At 46.2% G+C, this 15498-nt stretch overlaps 1 protein-coding gene across 5 annotated transcripts in view; it reads left to right on the top strand.

Moving 5' to 3' along the window:
- Nucleotides 1-15498, top strand: part of ANTXRL (ANTXR like) — a 43082-nt gene that overhangs the window by 25609 nt on the left and 1975 nt on the right. For all 5 annotated transcript variants that reach the window (XM_031006253.3, XM_055353065.2, XM_055353066.2 and 2 more), the window contains one exon: nt 559-639. In XM_031006253.3, coding sequence (XP_030862113.3) covers nt 559-639 — 81 coding nt within the window. The remainder of the gene's footprint in view (nt 1-558; nt 640-15498) is intronic.

The following is a 15498-nucleotide window of genomic DNA, read 5'->3' as shown; positions in this document are numbered from 1 at the left end:
CGGAGCCCAGAAAGGCCTGACTGCAGCGCCGAGTGGCCAAGGGGCTGCCGGCCGTGGGTCCTGGGCTGCTTTCTGGCCTGTTTTTCTCTGCCTTCCTCTTCTCTCTTCCCTGGTGTCAGGTACCTACTCCCTGAGCAGGGCATGGTCCTCTCACCTGCCTTCCCCTTGTGTGCCCCAGCAGCAAGGCTCCTTCTCCCTGCCATGAGCTCCTGCCCAGGCCCCCATGCTGGGCCCCCAGGCCTAACTCATGCTCCCCTTCAGGACCTCTGCTCAGAACCACAGGCTCCTCCTGTCTTTGGACTTTTTATCTGAATCTGCCCCTGGCGTTTTCTCTTCCTTCAGCAAAATACTGTTTTGTTCTAGATTCCAAAACTCTCTGTGGCCACAGTGACCATGTCCCCAGCACACAAGGCTGCCGGGCCCCTCCCCCAGAGGGGGATGGGAGCTTTGTCTGGGTGTGTTCCTGGGGACAGAGCTGTGGGGGGCTGGGGAGTCCTGACGCCTTCTGGAGGCAGTGTCCAGGCTGCATGTCTTCCTCATGGCCACGTTGCTTTTCAGGGCAATCTGGATACCTTTTGTGACCTCTCTCACCCAAGCTGCCACCAGGTGCCATGGATGTGTTGTCAGCGCAGGGATCAGGTGAGCTAGGGCACAGGGACACATTTGATGGACAAAAGGCCACTGCTTTTCCCCTGACCACTGTCCTCTGGGATTGGGGCTCAGAGAGCCATGTCAGGCATCTGCAAAAGAGGACGGCACAGGACACACAGAAACGGTGCCCATGGGCATCCCAGCCAGTTTCTGGAAATGGCACCCAAGCTCTTCCTTTGTTCATCACCTGGGGCCAGGAGTGCTGGCTAGGATGGCTAACAGAGTTGTTGGGCAACAGTGACTGGTTCTAACAGGGAATAAGGATTCTTTCCTTGGTTCATTGCCTTGGGACCATAGGGAGGACCAAATTGTTAAGATTTTCTCTTTGTAACTTATTATGAATGAAGACTAATAATTATATAATTATTAATGAGGCCTCAGTAATGTATGCAGTCCTCCCATGGGCCAGTTGCTAGGCTAGGCCATGCTTTCACTGCTTTCATCCTCCCAGTAACCGTACCAGTAGGTGCTATTATTACCCACTTTGGTGAAGGGGACAAAAGTTCTGAGATATTAAGTGGCATGTCCCTGCTCCTAAAGCCCACGAGTGATAGGGCTGGGCGTGAACTGGGCTGACTCCTGCCCTTACTCTGCACTGCTCTCCTTTTGGATCAGCACCAAGGGGCTTCTCTGCTTAGGCCCCGGGGCCCTGGAGAGCCCTGCTTCTGGCTCGGCCTGGGACTCATCTGCCTGTGCCTCCCACAGTCCAGCCCTTTGCACCTGGAAGATGATTTCATCACCAGGGTTTATAAAGGGACCTGCACCGGCCAGACCTCCTGCATCAGGCCAGCATAGGTTCTCAGTGGCCAGGTGGCTGCGCATGGACAAGGCCTTGCAGGCTGCAAGCCTCTGGACGCTGCTGATAAGAAATGGGCCGGGAGCCCCTGGGAGGCGTGCTGACACCTGGCAGGGCACTGCTGGTGTCAGGCATGCAGGGCTCCTCCAGCCACTGGGCTCCTGGCTCTGTGCCTCTGCACAGGGCTCTCAATCCCAGCCATGCTTGCACAGAAGCCCACTTTCCATCCGAGGTCCCATAAGGCCTCTCCACGTTGCTACAGCCCAGTTCCGGTCACATGGCACTAGTCCAGCCTTATGCACTGAACAGGTGAGACACTTAGGAGGGATAGAGCTTGACGGCCGAGTGTGAAAACAGGCACCTCAAGCAGAGGAAAGGCAAGAGGTGGGAAGGTGGGCATGGGAAAGGGCCAGAAATGGCCTTACTCTCCAGTGTGGTGAGACAGGGGATGGAGCAAGTCTCTGAAATTGTCTCATTCCCAGGGGCAGCTCTTTGAAGCTAAGGTTTAGGGGTGGGGTGGTGGGGGGCAGAGTAATTGCATTACAGAGGGCACTTACCACTGCTCAGGGCTCTGCCAGGCCCTTGCCACTGTCATCGTGTGAAGTCCACCTTGCGATTCTTGGAAAAGGAGAGACAATCCCTGTTTTACTAATGGCAAAATAGAGGCCCAGAGTGGCCCAGAGAGTTGCCTAAGGCCACCCAGATAGTAAGTGGCTGCCTCCAGGCTATCAGAAATCAACCCCAGATCTGTCCCTAACCCAGGGAGGCCCATAGCTGTGGCTTGTAGACCTGGGCTCCTTTCTAGCTCCTCTGCCACAACCTAATTTGACCTTGTGCTTCCCAACTATAGTCCTGAACACCCGACGGAGTGTCTTGTAAGATTTCTGTCAGATACCCAAGAATTCAGACAATCTGGCAGGAGTTCCCGGTTCTCCTCTTTAAGCCTTTGGTGTGCTGGCCCTAGGGTCTAACATGAATCATGCACTAAAGAGGATGCATCCCCTTAAGACCTTCAGCCTGTTTCAGAGCCACAGGGTCGGCCTGTAAGCCTAGTCATGAGTGTACAGAGCCAGACACCAGCCAGGCTGCTGGTGAGCTCAGCAGCTTCCTGCTCAGAGACACTGGGAATGTGACCTTCCTGCCTGAGCCAGGGGTCCCTGAGTGAGAAGCAGCCCTGAGGCTGGAGGAGAGAGAGTGCATCTCAGTGAGAACCCGCTGGAGACCAGGCTTGGATGGGTGGCTCGGCCCCAGCCAGGCAGCCCAACTGCAACCGCACGGCTGTGGAGGCATCAGTGAGACGTCCTGCCAGGACAGGCGTAGGCTGTCTGTCTCTTCACTGCAGAGTGAAGAGGTCACCTGTGTGCTGCACACCCCTCTTCCAGGATCTCCCCTCAGACAGGGATTCACTCAGGCCCTCAGCAGGTTGGGGGATCCTGACAGAACCAGTGCATGCCTCTTTCTCCACCCATGCCCCGGCCTTGTGAGGAGGCTATTTCCAAACTCTTCTTCCTGACTTGGCATTGTGGGCTGACCTGGGGAGTGTGATAAGCTTGGGAAGTTGATGAGCCTGTTTGACTGGAGTGTGCTGTCGAATTTAGAGGAGCTGCTGCCTTTTAAAACCTTGTTTAGTTTATTGTTTCAGCAAATCCAAACATTTTTGCATTTTGGCACATAATAATGCAGGAAATTCTCCAAGGCTCAGTTTACCAAAAACCTCAGCATTTTTGTGGCAAAAGCAGTCAGTCTTGTTTAATTTCAATTTTTGTTTTAAATTGAGTGTGTCTCCCTGCTCCATCACCTTCAGTTCCCTGAATAAATTTTTTGATAGTGTCCTCTTCCAGGCCATCCCCACTACACACTCATACAAAATGAAGCAGCACAACTCCGAGTCTCTTGAGCCAAACTCTACCTCCCATCCATGCTGAGGATTCTCCTTCACCTTATCCTGTGGATGCTCATTATGTTAATGGGAAACAATATTACTCGATCCATCAGGAAAGTCAGGCTAATAGTGTGAAACCTTACTCTCTGTCACCAAATATAGTGCCCACAATGATATAACAGCCTTTCCAGTGAGTTTAATTCGTGTGAGCACCACAGCAGGAGGCCCTTTAGAAACTGGATCTCATTTCATTCTCACAACACCCAGGAAGGCTCATAGCTGCCATTCATATAGATCTTAAGGTGGGCCAGACACTGTTGCAACTACATTCCACAAACTAATATATGCCATAACTCTATTGTGTGGAGGAAGCTAGAGGCCCTACAAAGTTAGGTAACCCACCCAGAGTCACACAGCCAGGAAGCAATAGGACCAGCATCCAACAACCTGGCTCCAGGTCCTTACCGTGTGCATGGCCACCTCTCTGTCCTGCAAGGTAGTCACTACTGTCTGCATTTCAGAGCTGTGGACACCGAGGCTCTGATGTTTAGTGATAGGCTCAACGTGGCAGGGTTGTTGAGTGGTAGAGCCAGGCTATGAACTGACCTGAGGGGAGGCTCATGTCTGAGTCAGGTTCCACCCCATGTCCTGCTGTCAGAGTGATCTATGGAAACACCTGCAAGTGCATCTCTCTACAGTGCAAAATGTCACACAGCAGGTCCTCAAATAACGTTTCATTCAACGTCATCTGAACACCGAGTGAGAAATGATGATGCTGATCAGAAAAAAATCCATTCCCAGCTGAGGCCAATGTCTGTGTGGAGTTTGCATGTTGTTGCTATGGCTGCAGGGAATTTTTCTGGGTACTTCAGTTTCCGCTTACATCCCAGAGATGTGCACATCAGGTGGATTGGCGTGTCTCTATGGGCGCTGTGTGAGTGTGTGGGTGTGTGAGTGCACACTGCAAGGACATGACATCCTGTCCAGGGTTAGTTCCCACCTTGCACCCTGAGCTGCTGGGATAGGCTCCAGCCTCCTGCGACCCTAAGCTGGAATAACTGAGTAAATAATTATGTTATTTGCTTTTATTAACTTTTCTTATAGGTATGTATAGCTCACATTTATTTCAATGTTTAATATTAGAAGCATTTTGGTTTTTATTTAGAAGTTTGATGATGCCTTCATGACTAGATATATGCCACAGAACCTTAAATTACTAATATCAGTTAATCTATGATCCAGTCTGTTTTCTTGTACACTGTTTCACTGGAAGTCATGATTTCCAAGAAACTATCGACAGCTTCTAATGAGAATTTACTGAAATTTACACATGATACATTTGTGAATATTAATATCTTGCTTTCACACTGTCACTTGCAGACCTCCTTCTAAATTCGTACTCATGTTTGCTGGGAGAGTTGTTCTGGGTAACAATTGGAGCTTAATGCAGACGGGCCTTAGGATGCATTCATGACCATGGAGCTCCTGAGTTCTCCCCCTGGCCATATGCCCGTGGAGGGCACTAGACCAAGGGACAGGGGTGGCAAAGCCAGGCTGGCTGTGGCCTCCAACTGTCCAGGAATCCCAGCTTGCAGCTGTTCTTGAAGCCAGTGCTTTTTGGAAAGTTTCAGATCATAACTTTGGTATTGCAATTACAGAGAGCTTCCCTTCGACTCCTCAGCACCACCCCTCCAACCCCAACACACATGCACGCACACACACACACACATTTCTGTAACATAATCCGGAAATACAAAGATTGAGCCAAAACTCCAAAGCACTGGCAATTAAGGTTTCTGATTGTTTGCCAATCACTTCAGGAAATGTCCCTTTACCTTAGAGTGGTTGAGCTGATGTGAGAAGTAATTAGTTGCTGGCTTAGATATCTGCAATCAGTAGAGAGGCAGTGAGGAAGGAGACCCTCTCAAACTCCAGGAACCCTCCTCACCACCTTACACTTACCCCACAGATTCAGGGGGCAGCCACCTGGAGGTCTCCTCTACTGTGAGGCACCCCAACCCTGCTCCTCTTCATCAGTGCAAGTGTAGACCCATACCTCAGAGCTCCCTGTATCTCCTGGGATAGACTGGGGCAGAGGAGGGGAGGTGGCCTCAGTGTTAGTGCCCCGGGTCCTGCTCCGGAGGATCCCTCAGCAGTGGGTAAACACTAGGTCTGGAATGATTGTGGTAAGTTTTTACTGGAATGTTTTGCAATAAATAAGTAGAAACAAAGGAGGTGGAAATAAACATGAAAGATTCCTTTCTCTTTACAATAGCAATAAAAAACAAAATACCCATATATAAGTGTAACACAAATGTGCTGACCCATGATGAAAAGAAACTATAAAACTTAACTTATTGGTACAAGAGAAATTTGAAAATATAAGAATCTAGAGCACAATGTCAACTTTTCCCAGGGGAATTCATGAGCTTGCTATGTTATTTTAGTGAAAATTGTAATGAAACATTTTTAGGGAATTTGATCAAAACGACAAGTTCACTTGGAAAAAATAGACAGTTAAGAATCATTAAGAAATTTTTAATACAGAAAAGTAGTGAGAGAAGACTTGCCTTATCCAATGTTAAACATTAAGCTCCAAAAATTAAAATAATGAAAAACAAGAGGCTGACAAAATAATGGCCCCAAATCGAGCAAACACTACCTGGAATAAATAGAGTATATAATTGTGGTGGTAGCCCCTGGTACTGACAGTGTGTATGCAGGTGAGCTCAAGTGCACTTATGGATGTTTAAGGACTGTTTAACATATGTCAAAAGAAAAATGTCAGGCAAATTAAATGTAACAGAGTTTAATTGAGCAGAAAAAACAAAACATGATTCCAAATAGGGCAGCCCTCAGAATCAGGACAGACTCACAGAGTTTCCAGGGCTACCACAGGGTCAAATAAGATTTCTGAACAGAAAAGGGAAAATGACATAGAGAAAACGGAACTGAGGTACAGTAACAGCTGAATTGGCGACAGCTCTGTGTGTCCTCCTCATTTCAACAGTTGGCTGCTGTGAGTGGCTGAAGTGTGGCTGCTGTGAATGGCCGAGGCTCAGCTCCCGTTATAGAAGCACACTCCGCAGTTGGGTTTTCAGTTTGTTTATGTACTGAGTTAGGTTGTGGTTCATATGTGAGAACTCAAGTATGTGAGTATGGAGGCTTTCTGAGGCCAAAATTTAGTTTTATTTAACAATTTCACTCTTTTGAGTGGCCTCTCAATTTGGGGAGGTTGACCAAAACTTTGGGCATTGATGCCACTCTCTGTCACCATCAAACATGAGTTACTTGATCTCAGTATGGAATTCACAAGTCACAACATCATGCCAGTTCAATACTTTTGTATGCTCTTGCTGACTTAGTAGAAGTGAGACCACTTATGCTCAATGGATGGTTGCATACAACACATCGAAGATTTTAGAGGGTTCAGTGGACCACGGGGACTATTAGGATGACTACAAAGAGGATGATATCAAAAGACCAAGTGAACTCCTTAACAATGTTTCTTATGAAGCAAACTGACCCAAATCAATCAAGTCAAGGTTCAGGCAGTATAGGCAGCTCAACAGTGTTTAAGTCGATTAGTCATAGTCTTTGTTCAGGGTGTACAGGCCATAATTCACTGTAAAATGGCCTGATTTGCAGAGGCATTCATCTTTGTTGTTAGCCTGGTAACACAAGCATGATAGCCTGGAAAGTCGCTAGAATAAATATAAAGATTAGAAAACCCAAGTTTGTCATCCACCATTTAGGATGCCTGCAAACCAACTGTCAGTTGCTCCCATAAACACATTATGTGTTCCTTTCTCTTGAGAGATTTTCTTAATGTATTTGGTGGCACAGTCTAAGAAAACAGTAATACCAGCCAGCCACCTTTTAAATTAAACTTTCTGTAGTAACAAAATCAGAGGAGAGATAGGTATAACATTCACTTGTGTTCAATACCAAACACAAGCCCTCAACTGTAGCAAAAAGGAGATGTGAAGCTGCATGATGTTCCATGTGAATGTATATGTCATCACCTCTCTTTTGGAGTATGGCTTTTACTCATGGTTCACATCTGGCTGTTTGATATGGCTAACTCCTTCCTTTCAAATACCTTCCCATGAAAGTTCCCATGATAGGTCCTGTGATCAGAAGCAAAAACAGTCAATACAGTTATTCAGTAAGTTAGCACCAACTTTGAAACACAAAGAGAAGCTAGTTTCTACTGAGTAAAGATTTCAGTTGGTTTCCTGGGGGCTCACTCTTGCTGGTAGTGGGGAACCCACTGTATGAAATTTAGAGCTAATCATTACATTGGGAAAATTCTTAAATTTTGTAGCCAGACAGACCTCCCAGGAGTTCAGCATAATGGAATAAGCACATTCTCTACTGACCCAATATAGGCCCTTAGGGGCTGGAAAAGTGTCCATTTAGTTGTATTTGAGCAAGGGTTTGTTAAAATTGTTCACCCATGGCCGGGTGCAGTGACTCACTCCTGTAATCCCAACACTTTGGGAGGCCTAGGTGGGCATATTGCTTGAGTCCAGGAGTTTGAGACCAGCCTGGCCAATGTGGCAAAACCCCATCTCTACTAAAAATACAAAAATTATCTGGGTGTGGTGGCACATGCCTGTAATTCCAGCTTTTTGGGAGACTGAGGCATGTGAATTGCTTGAACCCAGGAGGCAGAGGTTGCAGTGAACCAAGATCATGCCACTGCACTCCAGCATGGGGTACACAGGGAGTCTTTGTCTCAAAAAAAAAAATTGTTTGCCCCTCAGTCTGCATAAAAGGAAGTTTGCTTTTTTGTACCTCCCTTATAATATGTTGTAAAGGTATATAACAACATTTAGTTTTTAAAAAGTACCCTACTGAATTTAATCTGGTGACATTATACAAGCAATTACTTGTACCCACGTAGACAATTCCCAGGTCTTGAGAGACTAGTGCCTGGAAGCCAAATATACCTTTTGCAGGTATCACTTGAATAGGTTTTGTATATTTGGTAACAATCAGGTTATTAATTGGAAATGTTAGAGTGTTGTTTCTAGCAAGTGCAGGAAAGAAAGTAGCAATTATGTTTAGTGTATCAAGGACAACTTTCCACTCATCCTTTGGAGTTTCAAGGTGATTCTCTTTGGGAACGTAGACACTGGCATTAATGGAATTGTTTCTTCATCTTTTTGGTTTTAGCCCACAAACCCAATTGCTCGGGTTTTATGCTGGAGCAGAAGCTTGAGCTAAAGCCATCCACTGATTATGGTCCCATGAATTTTCCTGTAGAGAAAAGGAAAGGATTAGGACAGCAGGAGATGAGGGGAAAAGACAAAAACTTAAGTTTTCCATGATGTCAGAGAAATCTTAATTTATGATCTTTGAAAAGTTGTCCATTTCTAGGATGTTGTCTGCTTCTGGGGAGAAATTTCTCTCATCAGGTTTACCTGAAAGTCTCCAATATATATACAGTCCCAAGAGTCTGAAGGGGCCTTTCTGAGTTGTGAAATGCAGACCCAAGGTCCAAGGCCCTGAAGCCTCACTGCAGTGTGGGTGGTGACAAGGACTCGGTATGGTCCCTTCCAATGAGGTTCAAAGCAATTTTCCTCTGACATCATTTCCAGAAGACCCAAGCTACAGATTCTATACCATGAAAGGTTTGATTATCCTCAGTCAGTGCATCATAAAAAGCTTCCTTTACCTGGTGAGAATACACTTTGACATAATGCATTAAAGCCTTCCAAGTTTAAGCATATCAGAGTTTAGGAGAGCGGGAGAGGCATGCGGTTCTGTTACTAGGGGCATATGCCTTCCAGTGACTATTTCGTAAGGTATCAACTTATGTTTTCCAGTAGGAGCGTATCTGATTATCATCAAAGCCAATGATAGTACCTTTGGCCAAGGCAACCCAATTGACTCAGTTAACTTTGTCAATTTGAGTTTTAAGATGTCATTTGTTCTTTCAACTTTTCCAGAAGACAGAGGGCTAAGGACAATGATAGTGCCATCATGTCCATAATATCTTAAGTGCTTTGTAACTTGCACAGTAAAATGAGTTTCCTTATTGCTGGAGATTTCTCCAGCGAGTCGCCAGAAGGAAACACATTTTCTGATAATTTCTTGGCTATTGTCATTGAATCAGCTTTCCCACATGGGAAAGCCTTTACTCAACCAGAAAACATACAAACTGCTACAGGGACATACTGATACCCCGTTGAGGTTGGCAACTGAAGGAAGTCCATCTGTAAGTGTTCAAAAGGAAGGTGGATCACAAGGTCAGGAGTTCGAGACCAGCCTGGCCATATGGTGAAACCCCATCTCCATTAAAAATATAAAAAATTAGCCAGGTGTGGTGGAGTATGCCTGTAGCCCCAGCTACTTGGGAGGCTGAGGCAGGAGAATCACTTGAACCTGGGAGGCAGAGGTTGCAGTGAGCCGAGATTGCGCCACTGCACTCCAGCCTGGGTGACAAAGTGAGGCTCCATCTCAAAAAAAAAAAAAAAAGAGAAATTGCCCATCAAGTGGTGAAAATATACTACCTGAAGTTTTTATTGTTTTCCCAGGATTATGAGTTTGATAAACCAAACATTGATTATAAACCATTTTAGCAATTCTGAAACAGTCATCCCATCAGTATTTCTTCATAACATGGATTCTGTTTCAGGACAAGTTGTGGGATGCAGAGCTTTTAATAGTAGAAGCTTCAAAGACTCAGGAAGGGCCAGGCAGCCATCTGAGCCCTCTGTGAGTCTATGCTTAACATTGAATTTACATCCTTTAGATACCAAATTTGTTTTTCCAAATCAAGTGCATTGCAGTGTTTACTGAGTAGGTCATCATGAGAGAATTGACTTGGATCAATCTTATGGAGTTAATTTAAATCGTATATCCTAATAGTTTCAGCACTAGCTGATTTGGCATAAATACCTTCTAGAGCATTCCTTTTATATTCAGGTTCAGTTTTACAGGTATGAGCTTCAATCTTAATAATGGCCATCTCTGATGGTAACCAGGTAGCAGAAAGGAGTTTATCTATTTGGAGTCCGTTTATTTAATGAGGATCCCACTAGAAGTAAGAAACCCTTTGTTGTTTCCATAAATGCCAAAATTGTGTACTACTCCAAAAGTGTGTCTTCTATTTGTGTAAATATTTACTGACTTGTCCTTAGCTATAGGACAGACTTGGGTGAGAGCAAAAAGCCTGTGGGTTGAGCTGACTTAAGTTGAGGAAGAGTTCCCTCCTCTATTAGCTCATTTTGGGTGGTAATGGCATATCCTGCCTGATATTTTCTTTTGAGTTTTTGGCATAGGACCTATGAACAAAAAAATAATAACTCAGGATTAGCCAATGTACTGTCTCGTAAATCAACGCAAGAGGCCACTATTTCCAATACTGCACTTACACAATTGTGGTCATCACCAGAGTCAGGAAGAGTTAATACAATAGCAGCGTTAAGTAGGTTGCAGCATTTTAGATGGAGATTAGAAGACATCGGGAAGAATTTCATAAGATGCTAGCTGGCTTGCTGAAAAATGCTGTGTTTGGTTGAAACTTAATAGACTTTTCACAGCATGTTGGACTTGTGAATTGAGTTCATTCCCTAGAACAAGCTCGGATGAAGCTTCCAACTTGGCTGCTGCTACTACTGCTTTTAAATGATTAGAATATTCCCTAACTACTGGGTCTAATTGCAGACTGGAATATGCAGTGGGCCTATGTTTCCCCCATGTTCTTGAGTAGGAACTTCTAATACCTGATTGTTGTGTTCATGAACAACCAAGGTAAAAGGTTTAGTGTAGTTTGGAAGTCCTAAAGCTGGAGGCTGTCATAAGGCCAGTTTCATGGTTAAAAGCCTGGACTGTCTTTCCAAGGTAAAGATTCCCATACTGCATTTCTAGTGAGCTAAAACAATGGTGAGGCAATTAAGGGAAAATTTGCAACCCAGGATCCTCAATATCCTGTGAGTCCAAGAAAACCTCTTAAATGTCTTTTGGTTCCAGGCCAAGGAAAATGTTGAATAGTTTTGAATTCTCCCAGGTGAGAGGGAAATCCCTTCAGCGGTCAAGTCATGTCCCAAATAGTGAAATATTTCTCTTGAAAATTGAAGTTTTTCCATCAAGGCCTTGTGACCTTTATGTGTGAGTTGCTATAGAAGGTAAATTGAGTCAATTTCAGAGCACTGTTGAGTGGGAGAGCATAACAGGTAATCTACATACTGAGTAACAGTAGAATGTCCAGAAGACTGTAGGGTTATTAAGTACTGAGGCAATGCCTGGGAAAAATAGAAAAGGCCGGGTGTACTGCTGATTTTTCTGAGTAAAAGCAAACAAATGTTGACTCTCTTTATGAACTGGAATGCGAAAGAAGGCTGAGCAGAGGTCTATTACCATGAACCACTTTAAATCAGTGGGTACGTTAGGTAATAAAGTATTTGAATTTTGGACTATGGGAAATCTTGGTATTATAATCTTATTAATTAGCTGTAGATCTTGAACAAATCTTCAACCTCATCCATTTGGTTTTTTAACTGGTAGGATGGAAGTGTTAACAAGGACTGGTACATGGAATTCTAAATCCTAGTTTAGTTAAATCTCCTACAATTGTTGAGAGCCCTTTAATTTCATTAGGTTTTAGCGTATATTGGAGTAATTTAGGCAAAGACTTAGAATAACCAGTTTGGACCTTTATAGACGCCACACTTTTAATTCTTTCTCTATCATTTGAGGAAGAGACCCATAAATATTCAGGTGTTTTAGAAAGGTGTTTCATTATGGGCCTGAGTTTTGATCTTATCGATTTGTCTGTAGAGAGCATAACCATTCTGGTTCAGGAGAGTCAGGAAACTCTATGATTGCTTCTCCCTCTGAGGAGAATTGTATGTGCCCTTTCAACTCTGAAAGTCCTACCCTGGCAAGTTTACTGGATCACTGTTACATAGTAGAAAGGTATATTTTCTTGCAAATATCCTCAAGTTGATTAGGCGGGTTCAGATATGGAAGCCTCTTGAACTTGATTCGAAACCCTCACCACAGAGATGATCTTTTCACTCCAAGAGATTTGTTGGCTTTTTAAAGCAGGGTTTATGCTGGATAAGGCGACCCTGGTATACACCAGCATTGCACAGGATTCCCAGCTTACATCTTGTTTTTCTATGTTTATTTAAGGGTGTTTTGGGGAGCAGTTTACTAGAGAATCCCTGAGCCCTGTCTATTTTTATTATTCTGAGCATTAAAATCTCTTGGGTCCCCTCTAGTGGTGAACCAGTCCAGCCTAAAGGGAGGAGCCTTGGTGGTAGACTGAGACAAAAGTCAACAATCTCCTTTCCCAGTGTCCTGGGTGTTTGCAATGAAGGCATCTACCTTGGGGTAAGGAATTCCTTATTCTGGACCTCTTGCTTGTGATTTAAAATAAAAATGAGAAGGTCCCTTTGGTCATGGCCCCTGTAACTGTTGTAATTGGAGAGGCATAAGATTGTTAGCCTTTTGGGTTTTTTCTTGCTCTAGAGTCTTCTCAAAATGTTCAGCTAAGGCCACCAATTCAGTCATGTCTGTAACTTTCCATCCTGGCTTATGGGTTTTAATTGAACTGCCAAGTTCAGGACGGAGCTCATTTGTAAATACAGCAGTTAATGCCATTCCAGTCTCTGAAGGAAATACTCCTTGCTATATTTTGAGCACAAAATATTTCAGAAACAGTGTTTCTAAGCAAGTTCTGTAATCTGAAACTGGTTCCTTCTGCTTTGGCCTGCAGGGTTGGATGATACACCAATCAATTTTTTCTGGAACAATCTTAGGAACTGAATGTAAAATGTGTTCAGCATTTTTTCTAGCTCCTTTTACCTCTTCTTATGCGGGGGTTTTTGAGGGTCTTTAATATCCTCCTCAGGTCCACCCCATTCTGCTGCTGCCATCCATTTCTTAGCTTCACCAGGCCCCAATATTATGTGAATAAATTGGTTAAGGTCAGGGAGCCATTCGAAATTCCTCAGTAAACCCTTGAGGCTTCACCCTTGGGTTAGGGAAGTCCTTTACAGTGGCTCTAAGCTCAGTTTTAGGCCATGGAGTAAAGGTATTTATCACAGGAAGGCCTGGCTGATCAGAAGGTCTTTCTTTGTAAGGCATCTGTTTTTTTTTTTTTTTTTCATCTTCATGGTAAAAGGGTTATTTATTAAAAATATCAGTGGACTCATAGTATGTGAGTAGAGATGGATAAAAAGAGGAATAGCTGTGAGTAGAGATGGATAGAAGGAAGGAACAGGGGCTGGGCAGGGTGACTCACCCCTGCCCTCACCCAGCACTGGTGTTAGGGATGATGGAAGGCAGGGAGAAATGAGTGGACAGCAGTCAGCAGGCCCCTGAGCCCCACAGCTTGCTCTTCCTCCTCCCACAAAAATGAACAGAGGCAGCCCCTCACAACATCCCCACAGATCCCCCAGGCTGGGTGGGCAGTGCCAGGAGGAGGGGCCACCTCCTTCTGGGAGTGGCATTATCCTTTCTGGTTCCCGCCATGCCTTCTAACCATGCCAGAAGAGGGTTTGAGCACAATGGCCTTGGCTGCCCCTAGGGATTGCTCAGACGAAAAAAGGTTGGGGGCTGAGGCCTGAGTGGACAGAGGAGAGCACTGACCAGAAGCCAAGATCTTGCCTGGGCCTTATAGTCTGGGTGGTGCCCAGGAGGAGTGAGGTGGGGCTTCAAGCCCCCATGACAAAGCCACCTCTGTGAGGCCTGGACTGTGGCCCAGCACATCCTGATGGAGTGACCTGCACTCTGGGTCCAGTCGGCTTGTGGTCAGGAGGGCAGTGGTGGGTGGAATACAGTGCTGAACCTTCTTGAGCCCCAAGGAAAGGTGGAGAAATCATCCGTGTTCCTCCAGGTGGAGGTCTGGGCCAAGCCCATAGACTCTCTGGTCGCTCTTGCTCTGGGTACGGCCTTGAGCTTTGTGTGTGACCTGGGGCAAGCAGGGTGAGGGTGCTGTTATGTGAAGGGACCCCAACTCTGTGCTGCAAGGAGAGAGACAGGCTGTCTGGAGAAAGAGAAAGAGATTCAGCTCTAGTGCTCTGGGGCTTTGGGACCAGGATGCTCCCCTTCAAGGAAGGCAGCTTGTCAGAGGCAGCACCAGAGCTGAGGCTCAGGATGGCTGGGCTTGGGCGTGCAACGTGGAGAGGTGAGGAGCAGAGCCCTCAAGAGGAGTGAGGGAGGGTGCCAGGGCATGGCCAGCTCTTCTAGTAGCTGGGCTGTGATTGCCTGAAGGCAGGGTATGGAGACCCCAGGAGCCTGGCAGAGGATGGCCTGGCGTGCAGGCTGGGTGGAGGGACTGGATCCTGCCAGCAGTGCAGAGCATCTCTGGAGGGTGTGAGCTGGGAGGGAAGATGGTCCTGGGAGGACTAGATTTGGGGATGGGTGGAGTCAGGGAGAGCAGGCTAACACACTTGGATTGCACTAAGAAGGAAGCCTGAATCCCTGAACAGGTGGCAGGAGCCCAATCGGGCATGGAGGAGGGTGGACAGGCAGCTGCAGACACAGGTGGCTCAGGACAGGGTCTGAGGAGGCACAAGGGGAAAGTGAGCATCATCCTGGATGGGAACTAGCAGGGCAGGGGCAGGAGAGGGCAGGTCCCAGGACGGGGCCTAGAGGGGAGAAGGGCCCCTCTCAGTAAGAGAGAGACCATCTCTGTAGGGGAATCCAGCATTTGAGGCATTTGTCACTCACATGCCCAAGGGGAGGCTTTATGCATGAATGACAGGTTCAAGCAAGCTCAAAGTCTGCATGCTCTGTGGAACACCAGTGAGGAATGGAGGGTTTCCTTGGGACCATCAGGCTGAGACTGGCCTGGCAGGGGACCCCTGGGATTCCAGGCAGCCAGGAAGGGTGGCCTTGAGTAGAGAAGGAGCAGAACAGGCCCCACGCCAGGGAAACCACAAGCATTGATGGGCTGCTGCTCCTGCCGTGGTATGTGGGCGTCATCAGCACCACATCACAGACGGGGAGGTCGAGGCAAAGTAGCATATGCCCACTGGCATCCTGGGATCCTGCTGCAGCCCTCCAGCCACAGGTGCCGAAGGGGATGCAGTTACAGTCCTCATGCTTGCAGAGCAGGGACAGGCACATCTAGAAGGACAGGGCAATTCCCACAATGGGCTCAGCTTTCTGCCAGGACATGACTGGAAAGACCAAGCAGGGTGGTCAA

Source organism: Gorilla gorilla, chromosome 8, assembly GCF_029281585.2.
Source record: "Gorilla gorilla gorilla isolate KB3781 chromosome 8, NHGRI_mGorGor1-v2.1_pri, whole genome shotgun sequence".
In the NCBI taxonomy this organism is placed as follows: Eukaryota; Metazoa; Chordata; class Mammalia; order Primates; family Hominidae; genus Gorilla; species Gorilla gorilla.
Note: the sequence above shows the minus strand (reverse complement) of the source record. Positions and strands in the feature narration are given on the sequence as shown.